General features: G+C 40.4%; 1 protein-coding gene across 1 annotated transcript in view; it reads left to right on the top strand.

Annotated features, from left to right (window-relative positions):
• sim2 (SIM bHLH transcription factor 2) overlaps nt 1-17,466 on the top strand; it is a 69,529-nt gene that overhangs the window by 34,345 nt on the left and 17,718 nt on the right. Inside the window, exons 5-8 of the mRNA XM_052014491.1 lie at nt 7,760-7,845; nt 12,071-12,270; nt 14,460-14,566; nt 17,236-17,383. Of these exons, the coding sequence (XP_051870451.1) occupies nt 7,760-7,845; nt 12,071-12,270; nt 14,460-14,566; nt 17,236-17,383 (541 nt within the window). The remainder of the gene's footprint in view (nt 1-7,759; nt 7,846-12,070; nt 12,271-14,459; nt 14,567-17,235; nt 17,384-17,466) is intronic.

The following is a 17,466-nucleotide window of genomic DNA, read 5'->3' as shown; positions in this document are numbered from 1 at the left end:
GGGTAAAGGGGACAGATTTAGAGGGGATATAAAAGGGACCTTCTTAATCCAAAGTGCAGTAAGTACTTGGAATGCAATGCCTGAGAGAGTCGTTGATGCTGGGCTGCTGACAGCATTTAAGAACTGTCCATATGAACGCTTGGATTACTTAGGATGGACAAGGTCCTGGGTGGTGGGATTAATATGGAAGGGTGCCCACTGATCAGCATGGATAAGTAGGGCTGAATGGCCTGTTCCCTTGCTGTACAACTATGCAATGAACCATCTCAAAACTCACGAAACTGCAGTGGAAACAAGTCATCCTCAATCCTAAGGGACTGCCTAAGGAGGAGATAAACATAATTAAAGTCATCTCAACTTGATTGAAACATAATTACTATTGACATCTATCTTATACATAGAAATAGTTCAATAAGAATTGTTCCTACAAATAATGGATTAAAATATCAGATTTAGCAAATAACAAATTGAGACATTTTTGTAGCTGGTCTTTATCATCTATTAATAGGTCTATTCTCAATATCTTACTACCACTGACGGCACTACCATTTTATAGCAATGTATGGTTTTAAAGACTTTCTCTCTCAGTCCCCCTCCAATCTAAATGATCACAAAATATGCCAGAAATTCTCTGTCAATCAGGAGCATCTGCGGAGAGAGAAGCAGTGTTAACCTTTCAGGTCAATGATGCTTCATCAGAAGGGTTAAAATCAGAGATAAAGCAGGGTTTGAGATAGGGAGAAAGGGTGGAGGAAAGGATACACATAAACACAAAGAGAAAGTTATTTATTTAGCTTTGAAACAGGGTTGTTTTCTCCACAGCCATCCCACTCCCCCCACCTTACTATTCTGATCTTCCAATTACTGCCTTGTTTGATACCAACTATAACATTGCTGTTGCAATGTAGTCTTTTCAACTTTTCATCAGTTGTAGGTAGTGGCAGTATTGGATGCAGAAGTTTTTTTGTGAGACAGAGTCAAGGGTGTTTCTTAGTGTGAATGATAAATGGCACCTTGCCCTTGAGAAGTTCACTTCTGTTCTTGGCTCTCAGCAGGTGGGGTTCTGGGATATTTGGGATGTAGACAGCCTTGACAGTGCTGAAAAATCTGTGCACGTGCTGAGTGAATGGCAGGGCTTCCTGCAGCAATTTGTCCTTTAGGCTAGGTGTTCCCTGTTGGACCAATGCCTTTATGTGCCTGCAGAGCTGTTACTTTTCCCTTGAGGCATGATTGAGCTTCCATTCCAAGAACATCTTGCAATTATTTTCTGGATTTCTCAGTCATCCTCAATAAACCAGTCCCACTCCTCTCTGGTAGAAAAGCCAAGACACCCTTCAAAGATGCTAATTATGGTTGATTTCAGGGCAATCCAGACATTGTGGACACTCTCCGCACCTGTTAGCTGGGGCCTCAGGTTGTCCGTGGGGTGTAGTCTGAGAAGAGCTATCTTTGTGGGCTTCTTAGCATTGATTTTCTTGCAACAACATTTCAGCAGTGTTATTGCATTTCAGTAAGGGCCTTTTGTTTGGATGTTGAATATACCAAGCAAACAAGGTTTTATCAGGAGGATGATTCAGTTGGAGTTAGCTCTCCCCACTCTCTCCTTGCCAATCATGCCTTGTCAAAAGGTTACATTTCTTTCAACTGCAGCATTGAAGTCGCTCAAGAGTATCAGTTTGTCTCTATCTGGGATGTGGACCAGTGTTTTCTCAAGCTCAAAGTACAAGTCTTCCTTAGCCTCATTTGCAGCTTCAAGAGTGAGGATGGACCTGCTGATGACCACTGCATGCTGGTTCCGTGTCTGAGTGAGCTGGAGGTGATGGAATGGTCACTTATCCCACACAGAGCTTAGCTCATGATGACAATGTCCATTCCATGAAAAATGAATTCCTCTTCCAGCTTGTTCTTCCAGAAGGTGAACCCACTGCCTTGTTCTTTGAATTGACCATTTCGTGCCTGTGGTGTCTCAGTCAGGAGAGCAATGTCAATGTTAAAGGGTTTGAGTTTCTGGGCAATGAAAGCAGAGCAACGTTTTGCATTGCTGCTGTTGGGACCATCCATGAACATCCTGATGCTCCACATTCCAACATGCATATTGGAGGATGAAAGTCGATCACTGTACTATTTTCCAAAGTGTTATGTTATGACAACCATAAAGATGGAAACTGTTTCAACAATGGAAGTAGTTATAATACCCTTTAGTACAGCATTTGATGTGCATTTTTGCATTAACAGACAACCAGAAATACCATAACAATTACATGTATCACCATTCCATTCATGGTTATATACATAGATAGGGTTGGGTACCACCAATAACAAATTGCTAAAGAGCTGCTCCCTGAATCACAGTGTGGACCTCTTCCATCTAGAGGCACAAGGCACATGGCCAACCCCAAGAGAAATGCCAGGAGCAGGATTAGCCTTCTTTCACCCACAAGTTCCTTTGACTTCATTAATTGTGAGGAATTATGGAGGATCCTTTCTAAATTTGACAGAAATTCGTCTTTATCTTGCATCTACTTCATGATGGCGTGCAAATCAGGATCTTAAAGAATAGGTCCCCAACAGACCAATTGCAAGTGCAGACTGGTGTCAAGTAAGGCTAAATTGTACCCTGATACTTCTCTTAACCTTTCTCCTTATTGTACTGCACTTCACCACCAATAAGACACATGAGAGACTGTTCAACATACGTTGCCTCCATTCCAGAACCAAGGTCACTCCAACTTCAATCATCAAGCTGGAGAGTGCAGATGATGCAATGTGCACCCATTCAGTAGCTGAGTCCCATCTTCACTGAAGCATATGAGAGAAAGGGCATCTGCAAAGAAGAAGTCTTCCACCAACCTGTCTCCAGTGTATGACACCATCCTCTGTCAATGATGGTCCATGATGAGACCCCGAAAAATATGGATTGCCTTTGGACATCCAAGCAAAATACAGAGGCTCAAGATTTCAGAGCTCATGGTCTAGTGGGCAGCACTGATGCTTGCTCTTCTGTAATCTTCAGAGACCTGGACTTCCTTTGGATGTTACCTCAAAGCACCAGAGAGATGACACCAACACTGCCTCTGCAAGTCATCCATTGACAGTATAAGCAAGCCAATATCAGCATCAAGACACTAATTACACTCAGTCAGATCCATTAGGCAGGCCGTATCATTAGCAAGCCCGATACCAGACTCCCAGAAGAGACATTCTATGCTGAGGTCAGTCAAAGGAAGAGATTACCAGGTCAACAGAGGAAAAGATTCAAGGATGTTCTCAAAGCCCCCTCGAAAAAGTGTACCATCCCTGCCGACTCGTGGGAATCTCTGGCTCATGCAGAAGGAGCATTCAGGATGATACGGAAAACCTGACCCATGTGTCAGGAGCAAATCACTTCCCAAACTACCAATCTGCCCATTCCATCAGGTACTTCCTGCCCCATCTCTGGCATAGACTGTGGACCCCAAATTGACCTCAGCAACCACATCAGAACCCACAGAACTGGAGTGGTAGCAAGTCATCCTGAAATCAGAGGAACTGCCAAAGAAAGAAGAAAGACCAATAGTGGAATCTGGAGCTTCTTCATTTTTGTGGTGCAGGCATCAAAAGCACAACATTAAGTGAAGTAGTGGGCATTACAGGGAGAATTGGGGAGTGAAGGTAGTCAGGATGGGGACATCATCGGCTCTGTGACAGATGAGCACCACGCATTCACAGCACAGAGGACACACCTCGTGTGCACTCAGCCAAATTAATCTGAGCAGCAAGGAATGTAAGATCATTGCATATAAAACAGACTCTGATTTTAATCTTCTGGACCGTAGCAGTTCAACCCAAAATTACTTAGTCATTTGAGACATTACAGGTCAGGAATGGTGTTGCTTACACTGGGTTAGTGGAGGGACTTGCCACACTGCTCCTTCTACTCAGCAATGCATTCAGGCCTTATTGTTTATGATTTTATCCCAAAGACACTTCATACTTTTCCTCTTTCATTCAGTTTCTTCAGACTAAAGGTGTGAGGTTCATGCAATAGCTGGATGTGAGAAGAGATTTGGGTTGAGTTGAACTGGTGACTTGAATAACACGGCTCCAGCTGGAGTCTAAACAGCAAGATGCCAGGAGACAGTTAACACATGCGATTGCTGAGTGTCGCTGACACCAGCACCTGTTTCTTCTCTACTTCGCGGTGCCAGTTACAATCAATCAGCAATTAAATTAACAAACCTGTCCTACTTTAAAATTGCTACGAACAGTGACACCTGTTCCATTTCATAGCGATAACAAAGGTGCCCTAGTGCGGCAGCGAACACCCAATTTAAAGCTTTTGCTACTGTCATTCATCACTCATACAAACCACTGCAAAACTTACTTGATTCCAAAATCAAGTGGCATTTATATCGGGTAGCACTGAATAGTAGTGTCTGAAAACCACTTACCATCGAACCAAAAATTTTACACAAAGTATGCTGTAATGAAACATCAAAACAGCAACATGTGAAAGCTTTGGACAAGGCAACAAGCAAACCTGTATTGCCTTCAACCAAAGATAGGTTGGAAAATATTTCATTAAAGAAAGGATCAAGTCCACTGTGCAAGCCACCAGTCCAAGGTTAGATTTGAACCCATGTTATTCAAAATTAGTGACTCTCAGGTAAATATTTAGAGCACAAACACAGTTCACAAAACATTTGTCTCCTGCAGCTAGCAAAGCAAATATAGTGAGCAGTGCTGCTCTCTCCAAGTTGGTTCCTTTGCATAATCAAGCACTGGAGAAAGTTAATGCATCTACAGCTTGCCAGCTTTTATGTCATGCAGAATATAACTGGACTCTATATTTATAGGAAATACAGAAAACGCTGGAATACCTGGCAGGTCAGGCAACAAATGAAACAATTTCTTTTAATAGTGTAGGTTTTGTAAATTATTAAAACAGAAGATCAGGTTATCTCTCAGCAGGTCAGATGCTGTCTGACCTGAGTATTTCAAGTATTTTGTGCTATATATAAACTTCCAGTATCCTGAGTGTTTTGTTTTTGTACCATTTTATAAATTTGATTTAACTAATCAGACGCCATGGCCAAGAAAGTGCACCAGGCCTCTACTTCCTCAGGAGACAAAAGAAATTCAGATGTTGACCCTCACCAATTTTTATAGATGCACCATAGAAAACATCCTATCCAGACACATCACAGCTTGGCATGGCAACTGCTCTGTCTGAGACCGCAAGAAACTGAAGGCAGTTGTGGACACAGCTCAGAACATCACAGAAACCAGCGTCCCCTCCATGGACTCTATCTACACTTCTCGCTGCCTCAGTAAAGCAGCCAACATAACCAAAGACCTCCCACACCCCAAACATTGTCTTTATCGCCCCCTCTCATTGGGCAGAAGATACAAAAGCCTGAAAGCACATACCAACAAGCTCGAAGACAGCTTCTACCCCATTGTTATAAGACTATTGAACGGACCCCCTGTACGATAAGATGGACTCTTGACCTCGCAATCTACCTCATCCTGGCCTTGCACCTTATTGTCTACCTGCACTGCACTTTCTCTGTAATTGTAACACTATATTCTGCATTCTGATATTGCTGTTCCCTTGTACTACCTCGATATACTGTCGTGATGAAATGATCTGTATGGATTGCATGTAAAACAAAGTTTTTCACCATACCTCGATACATGACAATAATAAACCAATTTACCAACTTAATCAATTTTCTAATTACCATAAGTTATTTTGGGCATGGGGTATGCTACCATGTAGAATTACATAGAATATTCAGGTTAGCAGGCCATTCAGTGGCCCATGTGGACTCTGCCCATCCTCATTAATTCAACTATATCTGCAGAGATGGAGAAATACTTTTATTGATGGAATTGCAGTCCCAGCATGAATCAGGAAAACAAAAACAGTTCACTTATGTACAAATTAATAACTGCTGATATTATATCTGGCATTATTCAATACAGATCAGAAGTCCCAGCCATTTGAAAGAGTTTACTGAGTTCTTTTTAAAAATAAGGCTCCTCAGTAATCTACCACACTTATCCAGAAACATGTGTCTATGTTTATTCATTGGCTTGGAAGGTATTTCCTTACAAAGCATTGGTATCGATGCTGCTGCCAGAACATTATCCTGGTTATTTTAATGAAAGTAAGAGCCGGGAGCACAGATGTGATTCAGTGGCTATAAGTCTATAATCACTGAGGCACGCAGCAAATTACACAACAAAGGCAAAACCAGGGAGTACAGATTGTGCTTCTTTTGACAATCGCCTGATAGCATTTTCGAACAGTGGTTTTGTTACAGTAGGTTTTGCTGAGGTAAATAATCTGTCTTAATAGTCCAGTCACCACCAGCTCCATGCAGCCAAAACCCAACAGTGCTGCTTGGAAGGCAGACCAAACCCTAAAGCCAATGAATAATTGGGATTATTCCATTGGGATTGACAAGTGTTTCCACAGATGGGCTTTTTTTAGTGAGATATTCAAAGTCTCTGATCCCAATAACCCTTATCGAGTTTAGAAAAGGATTAATTTGGAAGTTGGTTTAAAAATCTCAAGAATGGAATCAATTAGCTTGAGTTTCCTGAATAAGTAATAAAGTCATAGAGCACAGAAGTGGGCACTTCAGCCCAACTCATCCATGCCAACTGTGAGGCCTATCTAAGCCAATCCCATTTGCCTGCATTAGGCCCATATCCCACTATTCCTTTCTTGTTCGAATGCCTCTTAAACATTGTAATCGTATCTGCCTCCACCACTTCCTCTGGCAGCTCGTTCCATATACCTACCATCCTTTGTGTGAAAAACTTGTCCCTCAGATCTCCTTTAAATTTCTCCCCTCTCAGATTAAACCTTTGCCCTCTAGTTTTAGACTCTCCTACCCTTGTTTTGAATGAAAATGTTTTAACAACTATTTCACTGTGTTTCAACACGTCATTGACACAGTTCTTTAAAAAAATGACATTAGTGATGATGTAGACTCAAGATGTTAGTCCAAACCATCCCTTTGTTAAATTCATATAAATAAAACCTAATACATCACAAATATCTAAAAGAGTTTAATTATTCCCAAAAAATGCAGTCATAATTTCCTTTTAGTTCCTCTCATCTTCTGCCCAGATGCACCCCATTAGACTTCAGGGTGTGACCTTCACAACTTATTTAACTCCTCTAATGGTTTATTATAATGTCATAAAGGTAAAAAATTCCCGTATAACTCACTTACTTCCCATACAATTCTCCTTTTGCCCACCCTTCACCACAACTGCACTCATCCTCTTACCCCCCAATAAGGATTGCTGCACTCTTCAATTTCATACTATTCAATTGAGTTCTCACATTTTAATTAAAAACATGCATTCATATATAAAAAAAACCCAGAACAGTTAAATCTCTAATAAATCAGGGTATGTCTTACAATATCAAGAAAAATGTACAAGCATGATTGTCTAGAATATTTTGCACTGACGTGTAATCTTTGACCAATACAGTTCCATATTATGCATGAAAGTATTTTTTATTTTTTTATATTTCATGAGTAAAGTGGTCCACCACCACTTCTTAGGGAAACTGTGGGCCATATATCTGGCCATACAGCATCATCCACATCCAGAGAACAAATAATAATAATAAATATTATAATAAAATAGGCATTTTTCTGAGTGGCAATAGTCCTGTGGCTCTTGTACAATAACATGCCATGATTTATTAGGATTAGAAACTCCTTGGATAATATTATTTGCTGTTCCTTTCCAGAATATGAAATCGATCGTTCCTTCTTTCTGCGCATGAAATGTGTTCTGGCCAAAAGAAATGCAGGTTTGACTTGTGGTGGTTACAAGGTAAGGAAATGTAAATAATAAGTTGAAAAGGGTACACGCAAGTACTGTATAAAAATACTGTGGTCAAGTTTATAATCACTTGATTCTTCCTTTGGGAGATACCCCACTGCTTGCTTGATTAAGATGATGACATAGCACTCTTTTTCGAGGACACCAGTAAGAAAACGTATTTCAAGAAATTGTACTATTTCTTTATTAACACCACATTAGTTGTACAATTTTTTCAAGTTACAACATCTTTATAAACTTAGTAAAGTGCCTTTAATTTAATAAAATATCCCAAAGTGCTTCACTGACAGAGAAAATTTAACACTGAGCCACATATTAGGGCAGTCTTGGTCAAAGCTGGATTTTAGGGAATATCTTAACAGAGTAAAGAGCCATAGAGAGGTTTGGAGAACAGTCCCTAAGCTAAGGACTTTGTTCAATTGAATGCTTGGCCACCAATACATATCATTAACAATATTAATGAAAACTAATTCACAGTTTTGATGGTCCTGATCCTTGTTACCAACTTACTGGAAAGTAAAGACATGTGTGGACAAGTCTGTGCTTGTCTGATAGGCCCCTCCAGTCAAATAAACTGCTGACTACTTGGTAACGTAGGATTGATGACAGCACTTGGGCTATATCCCAGCAGGAACGTGCTTCTTTAGTAAAAAGGGTGAAAATCAGAAAAACATTTCTCCTTTTCATCAGATCAACCATAAATCATGAATGGTTTTATCACTCATGAATTATCAAATCAGTTTCAGTCAAGGAAAGTTTTTATATGTGTTTGGTTTCTCCATTTTGCTCTCAGTTAGTGGCCTTGGAACCAATATCTAAAAACTCTGCTTTGCTACATTTTCTCTCTGGAGACAGATCTGAAGTGGATTTATAGAAGTTAGTGTCAGGATAACCTAAAACTTTTGCTATTGTGTATTTGCTTGAGACTTGATCTCAGGGAGATCTAAAATTATTTGAAAATATCAAAGTATCTGGATTGTAGTACAGGATGGTGGTGATCCTGTTAGATTGCTGGACTAATAATTAAGAGGCCGGGACTAACTGTCCAGAGAATCAAATTCAAATCTCTCTAATGCAGCCGCAGAATTTAAATTCACTTGATGATCTGGAACTTAAAACAGGAAAATACTTGTCATTAGTTGTCAAGACAATGGGCGGGGCCGTGATCGTCAGCACCGCCCTTCAGGTGGGGCGAGGCAGGCAGCTGGGTGGTGGCAGGAGGCAGACCGTCTGCCTGCAGGGAGCGGTGAGCAAGCGGCCTCCTGCTTGGACTGGACGGGTGTAGAATGGCATCAGGGCAATGATGGGCGGCGGCCTCCCTTGCACTGCAAAGTGCCCATGTTACTGGGGGCTTCTACTGTCCAGTGATTAACTCTATCAAATAGGACTAACTTGGTCAGCGTGGACCAGTTGGGCCAAAGGGCCTGTTTCCGAGCTGTATCACTCGATAAGAAGACACTGAAACTATTGGATCAGTGAACCAAATGAGTTTTTACTTTAATGTCCTTCAGGAGAGGAAAGATGGCATATCCACCTAGAGTGACAACATGTGACTCCCAACACACCAAAATAATTGACTCTTAAATGACCTCTAAAAAAAATCACTCAGTTCAAGGATAATTATGGATGGGTAATAAATGCCAGCCTTTCCAGTGATGCCCAGATCCTAAAAGATATGACAATTTAAAAAAAACACATTGGCTTGCACTGTGAAACATGTTTAATAAAGGTGTGCAGTAATTCTGAACCAGCAATAATAAAACAATATCACGTGTTATTAAATGACATGGTTCAATCACAGGCATCTCCTGATGGCCACTGCTATGATACACCTATGGACATAAAAATAAGATAACACTGCACAGAAATACAAACTACTCATCATCAATAAAGTGAAAGTCGCACTTGAGTTTTACTTCTGCACTTTATATTCTATTTCCACACTTTGTGTGAATTTCATTGCCAGGAAAAAATGATCGGGGCACTGAGGTGCTATCGTCTTATTCTTGTACCAAATATTAAAATTACCTCTCTTGTCTATTACTTATTTGGAAATCATTAGAGACTGCATGTAGTCTTGAATGTCTATGTTATGTAAATGTCAGCGATGGAGCATGCAAGCATACTACAGCATGCAGGGTACAGATGCAAGACCAAGTTATACTGTTGGGGTGTCAAGATTTGTACACTTCTCAATATTCCACAGCTCCACTCTACCTGCAACAACTTTATGACCATACACTGGAATTTTTTTAAGAGACCTCACTGAATACTAAGAAATACGTTCAGCGTGTGCATTGAAGTATGGCTGCATTCCTTATTGAATTCTATCTTCTGGCTGGATCATTTGCAGCAAGCCCATTAGATCTAGTGGTCTCCCTTCCAGATAAAGACCCAGCGTGAATCTGATTAACTAGGTACTCACTGGAGTATGACAAGAACACTGATACATTGCTTCCCAATAATTGATAGTTTAGCTAGTTTGTTCCCTACTGAGCCAAAGTTTCTAGCCAAGGACTACAAATACCAATTGGAGCTTATTAACACCTTAGATTAGTTAAGTCAGTAGTAAAGGTCAGGAATAGGACCTGCTCCCTTTGTTCATCTCCATGACTCGGTTCTGAATTAGGAAGTGCATTAATCAACAGATCCAACAGGAAGCTTGGATGGTTTCCCTTATAAGTAGGATTATATGGCAGTTCAAGCAAGTAATGATGACTAAATTGAGACTATCTGCCAACTTGAAATGCTTTCGTACCACTGCATGTGTTATATGCCTAGACATCCTATTACAATGAGGTTTTTGTATTTTATTGGATTATTCTAATTTACCAGCTTCTTTTCAGGTTTTCCTGAAATTGAATTTTCCAATGTCTGCATTCCAACCATAGCTGGAGAGTGGAATCTGGAAAAATAAGTCAGTCAGGAAGTATGATCTACAGGGCATGCATTTCAGGGGCTATTGCAGTCTGGCTCACACACTCTTCATGGGCAACAATAAGGGAAAGTCTAGAAGATAACAAGAGTTTTCAATACTTTAAAATAATGGACTACAAACTAATACAAGACAGCAAATATGATTGAGAACAATTCTCGTGGAAGTGCTGTCGAGAGGTGTGGGGAGAGAAATGGAGCAGAGTAAGGCAGGGGATGGTGGTGAGTGACGTTATATGGAATAGGACAGGTGCAAGTTAGTGACAGGTTAAATATGCCAAGACGCTAACAAGTTCTAATAAGATCATTTGGTTAAATTTTTGGTCTGTTGCAAAAATCATTAGCTGAAATATATATGGTCATAACAAAGAATTAATAGAATGGGAGTCATTTAGCTGACAAATCTATTCCTTCCATAGATTGTGTAAACTGTTATGTGCAAATAACAATAATTGCATAAATTACAATGTAATTCCTTTAAAATTAATTGCACTTTGAGACATTTCTGAGAAATGGGCCAAGACGCAATATGAATATGGAACCAAACAATCTTCTAAGAAAATAAAATTGGGAACTTTGTTCTGATCTCATGGGAAGACTCAAAAGTGTCTAGTTATCACTGCACTCTACATTATCGATCGCTGGTGGGCTGCTGTCCTTGGTGTGACATTTCCCTGATGCCAGCAGCTTAGGAAACGTCATTCAACAGACAACATTCAATCATCTGCCCGTAGTTATCCAAACAACCTTTAATCACATTCTAAATTATAGGTTTACGCAAGCTCCTTTTTAAAGGCTTGGCTCAGTTATTAAACAGAAAAATTGAATTAGATTCTCTTTACATGTATTTTCTCCCATTTTAATTTTTCATATTAATTTCTATCCTGATCAATATGAGTGATTTCTTGGGGGGTATGGGCCAAAATTTTCCATTAATAAGTGCACAAAGACCATGATAATAAGGTTCTTGTGTTCTTGGTATTCCTTCCATCTCCACTACAGACCAATGTGTTATGAACGGCAAGCACAATGTATTGCCTTCCTTCCATATTGCATTGTCCGGAGGCTTTATTGCTCCTAACTTGCCCTCCTTTGGCAAATTCCTTTACTAAAAATATTGTTGAGCATTAATATTAACATAAGTGCACTGCTTAGTATTATTTAGTAATGATCCTACTTTGAGACTTTTGAAAGAAATGGATCAGGTTTAAAATTAGATTCTTTTGTCCATTTAGATAATCACACCATGCATAGCTCAACATCAAACCTTCCTTCCCTGTAGGTTATCCACTGCAGTGGATATTTGAAAATCCGCCAGTATGTGTTTGACGTGTCTCTCTATGATGGCTGTTACCAGATTGTGGGACTGGTGGCAGTGGGACACTCATTGCCACCCAGCGCTATCACTGAAATCAAACTTCATAGCAACATGTTCATGTTCAGAGCCAGTCTAGATCTCAAACTCATATTCCTGGACTCAAGGTAAGAACCTTAAACTGATAAGGACAAGTAAGGGCTACAAAGATTTCAGTTCTTTATTGGTTAAAATTCTAAGGGCAATGCCAATCACACACTTAACTGGGTTGCCATCTCATTCCTTTTACTTATGAATATGCATTTTGTGGGGAAACATCGAGAATGATTTATCACTAGCTTACTGAATTACTATGGTTTGGCTCCTCGGTGACAATTTATCAGAGATTCACATACCTTGTATATAGGGTTTGATATAAGGGGAGATAAGTTGAATAGAAGGGTTATAAAACATTTCCAAACAATGTAACAATATAATCTCTTGGCCAACCTGTTTGTTACTGCTGGCCTGCAGTGTGCTAGACTCCAGTTGGATTACTGAATAAGTACTTTTTACCACAGCCCATGACAGCTTCACATCACTTCAGAGAAATGTGCCACTTATGTAAAACTCTCACTTCATGAACAGCAGGGTGGACTAGAAATTCATTCACTTAGTTCCAAAAAAAAGGCAGTGTGTCCTTTGCCTCTGTCAAACCCAAGTAGAGCAAATTTGCACACAATTCTGGGTGACTTAGCGCTTGTTGAGAAATTTATCTCCTCATTCTTTGGTGGGGGCTTTGTTCACCCTAGACTTATTTTCTGATGTAAAATTTACCCAATGACATTAACAGTAGTACAACATATAAAATTCATTCGTAATGAAGTTTTCAAAGAACAACTGTTCTTATTTACTCACAGAAACCCCAGCTTTTAATAACTCTATTGGAATAGTCAATTCCTGTTGATGGGAATGCCTGTATCACTACCTGAAGTGTGCACCTACAGGCAATGCACTATGTTTGTTGATGCTGTTACTTGCAGCATTTTGAGTATTTCCTTTGCAATCCAGCGCTGAAAGGAAGGTCAGCATCATTTCACTAGAAATGCCACCAACTTAGTCCATTCTCTGTTCTTTCCATAAAACAGTTTATTTATCCACCTCCCCAAAACTGTACATTCAATAATTGTTTTACTACAAGTTCTGACAAACCTCTATGCAAAAAAATCCAAACTTCTCTTTCATTCTATTAAAGATGACTTTAAATTTAAACCCTTCCATCACCCACTGACTGGTGGAAATAATTTTTCACTATTTACCTTGTTAAAATCTTCAAAATGTTGAGCATCTCCATTGACCAGTACAACCTAATAAAGTTTCTGTAGTCTCTCACCGTGGTCTAAGCCTCACTTCCCAATGATCTATGTGTCGATATTTTTTTACACTTCTCCATGGTTAAGACCACCTTCAGAACACCCAAAGCTGGATACAACGACTGCAAACAAACATGGAGACAAAAGAGAAACTGCAGATGCTGGAAATTGGTATTGGTACATTATTGTCACTTGTACCAAGGTACAGTGAAAAACTTGTCTTGCATACCGATTGTACAGGTCAATTTATTACACAGTGCAGTTACATTGAGCTAGTACAGAGTGCATTGATGTAGTACAGGTAAAAACAGTAACAGTAAAGAGTAGAGTGTCACAGCTACAGAGAAAGTGCAGTGCAATAAGGTGCAAGGTCACAACAAGGTAGATCGTGAGGTCAGAGTCCATCTCATCGTATAAGGGAATCATTCAATAGTCTTATCACAGTGGGGTAGAAGCTGTCCTTAAGTCTGGTGGTACGTGCCCTCAGGCTCCTGTATCTTCTACCTGATGGAAGAGGAGAGAAGAGAGAATGACCCGGGTGGGTGGGGTCTTTGATTATGCTGGCTGCTACACCAAGACAACAAGAGGTAAAGACAGAGTCCAATGAGGGGAGGCTGGTGTCCATGATGCGCTGGGCTGTGTCCACAACTCTCTTCAGCTTCTTGCGGTCCTGAGCAGAGCAGTTGCCATACCAAGCCGCTTTCTATGGTGCATTGATAAAAGTTGGTGAGAGTCAAAGGGGACAATGTGGAGAAACACACAAAGGCGCTGGAGGAGCTCAGCGGCTAAGGCAGCATCTATGGAGGGAAATGAACCAAATGAAGGACCTTGAGCACCCTTGTGTGTTACTGCAAACCAATAGCTTGCTTTTGCTAATATTACCTTTCTACTTTTTACTGTATTTCCCAATGTATAAATTCTAGGATTCCTTGTACATTGTGTTATCTAAACTAGATTGTTGCTCATGTTATTTAAGTCAACTTACTATTTTTTTTACTCTGCAGAGTTGCAGAGTTAACTGGATTCGAGCCCCAGGACCTGATAGAGAAGACTTTGTACCATCATGTGCATGGATGTGATGTTTTCCATTTAAGATATGCCCATCATCTCTGTAAGTAATTAACTTCTCATTTGAAATGATACTTATTCCAGAACAATTTGCACAAATAAATTATTGTTACACAGATAAAAGTTATCACTCCCTAGCTGATTTTGATCCAGTTTATTCTTCTAGGTTTATAATATGTGGTCTAGGCTTTATACTCTTACCTTTCCTACTTTCAAGTGATTAGTTGGGGACTGTCATGGAATAAACATGACACCGTTTTGAACTCCCAAAAATCCAAAACTTCTGATGTTGGAAATCTGAAATAAAACAAAACTGCTGGAAACACTCAGCAGGTCAGGCAGCACCTGTAGAATGAAAAACAGAGTCAACATTTGTGTCGAAGACTCTTCATCAGAAATGGGAAAGAGAGAAAACTTGACGATGGGCCTTTGATCTGCAGCATTAACACGATTTCTCTTTCTAGAAATGCTGACTGACCTGCTGAATGCCTTTCAGCATTTTCTGTTTGTATTGTAACTTTTGAAAGTGCTAAGGATGAGTGGGGTGGGGTGGGGAGCAGGAGGAGATGGAAGTGTTGGTAGAACTTTGCCTTCTGTCAAAGGATGTAATTGATTTTAACAGTTTTCAAATGTTTCTGACATTCAACAGCATTTCATCGAATTGAAGCAAATAATTTTTAAAAAAGATATATTCCCTGTACTACCTCGATGTACTGATGTGATGAAATGATCTGTATGGATGGCATGCAAAACAAAGTGCATGTAACAATAATAAACCAACTACCAATTACAGCACAGTAAAACGCTTGGAAATAATTAAAAATATTAAAAAAGTAACCACCTTGTCCATTGCTTCTTTATTCTGTGCTCTGTAAGCCCCAGTGAAGTCAATAGGGTCTTGAATCTATTGCCAGGTCTAAAAAATCCAAACAAGACCAGGCTCTGCCACTGAAGACTGGTGGAGGGGCAAAATGAAAAATTTAATGCCCCAAATGTCAGCAACTTCAATATTTGGGGATGAATAACACTATAATGCTGGAAGAACTCAGCAGGCCAGGCAGCATCCATTGGAGAAAAGCAGGCGGTCAACATTTCGGGTCAGGACCCTTCTTTCAGGACTGAAGATAGGAAAAAGGGAAGCCCAATATATAGGAGGGAAAAGCAGAGCAGTGATAGCTGGACAAAAGAGGGGTGGTGGGATGGGCATAAAATGATGATAGGTAGATGCAGGTAAGAGATAGTGATAGGCAGGTGTGGGGGAGGACAGGAGAGCAGATCCACCAGGGGATGAGTCAAAGGTAAGGAGAGAGGGATAAAAAAGGTAGGAAAAAAAAGAGCTCTCTTTCTTTCTCTCTCTTTTTTTCTACTTTTTTCCCCTTTCTCTCCTTACCTTTGACCCATCCCCTGGTGGATCTGCTCTCCCCTCCTCCCCCGCACCTGCCTATCACTATCTCTTATCTGCATCTACCTATCACCACCTTATGCCCACCCTGCCTCCCCTCTTTTGTCCACCTATCACTGCTCTGCTTTTCCCTCCTATATATTGGGCTTCCCCTTTTCCTATCTTCAGTCCTGAAGAAGGCTCCTGACCTGAAACGTTGACTGCCTGCTTTTCTCCACGGATGCTGCCTGGCCTGCTGAGTTCTTCCAGCATCATCGTGTTTTTCATCTAGATTCCAGCATCTGCAGTCCTTTGTTTCTCTAGTATTTCTCTTCAATATTTGGGGGATAGGGTGGTACAATGGCATAGCTCATGGAGCTGCTGCCTTACAGTTCCAGCAACCTGGGTTCAATCCTGATCAGTGCTGTCAGTGTGAAGTTTCCCTGTGAACTTGTGAGTATCTTGTGGGTCGCCCATTTCCTTCCTGAAGGATGTGTGAGTTGGTAGGTTAATTGGCCATTGTAAATTGCCCCTAGCAAGTAGGTGAGTAGTAGTATCTGGGGGGAGTTGATCAGAATGTGATGAGAAAAAAATGGGCTTAGTGTAATTGGGTGCTTGATGGTCGGTGTCAACTCAGTGGGCCAAAGGGACTGTTTTCATACTCTATAACAAGATGACTCAATTTTACCACACGTGTGGAGATCCAAAACTTCCATTTCAGTGGTTGAACAGCAGAAAACGTCTGCACAATCTTGCCCAGTGAGTTAAGGATTTCCACAAGCTGGAGACCCTCTGATAGATTATAATGGAGAAGTTAAAAAGGTAAGGAAATCGACAAGGATCTTCAGGAGGAGGAAGAATATTTTACAACAGTTTAAGTCCTTATAATGGGAGAATGTTGGTTTGGTCTGCACCCATTCTCCCCTAATCAATGGGGCTGACTATTCTGGGTCAAGGACAACCAGATGCCAAAACTTGTGCAAGTGTTCAGTGCTATTGACCACATTTATGAGGACCAAGTGCTGGAAATTGGATTTAGTGATTTTAGGCATCCGATGACCTGCAGGAACTTGGCAGACCGAAAGGCCTGTTTAATGCTGTCTGATTCCATGACTCTAATGTTTGTTAAAATAGACAATGAACAGAATGATCACCTCCCCTAATATCGCTAACTACAGTTTCCAGATTAAAGTGTGAAACTAACTTCCCTCATTAGATTTTCAAAATGTAATACTATGTTAGTGAAGTTTGCAATGTTTTAATATTCATCTGAAATTATAAATGCTGTACAAAAAACAGGAAGTAAATTTTCTTTTTGAATTTTTTGGAAGTGCTGGTCAAAGGACAAGTCACGACGAAGTACTACAGGCTGCTGTCCAAACACGGAGGCTGGGTGTGGGTTCAGAGCTACGCCACCATTGTACACAATAGCCGTTCCTCCAGACCCCACTGCATTGTGAGCGTCAATTATGTTCTCACGTAAGTAAATACGTACAGTGTGCTCATTGGCACAAAGTTTGTAGTGATGTTTGAAAGAATTAACATCCATTAATTTGTAACAG

This window comes from Pristis pectinata, chromosome 4, assembly GCF_009764475.1.
Source record: "Pristis pectinata isolate sPriPec2 chromosome 4, sPriPec2.1.pri, whole genome shotgun sequence".
NCBI classification, from domain to species: Eukaryota; Metazoa; Chordata; class Chondrichthyes; order Rhinopristiformes; family Pristidae; genus Pristis; species Pristis pectinata.
The sequence above is the reverse complement of the archived record's forward strand: the minus strand, read 5'-3'. Positions and strand labels throughout refer to the sequence as shown.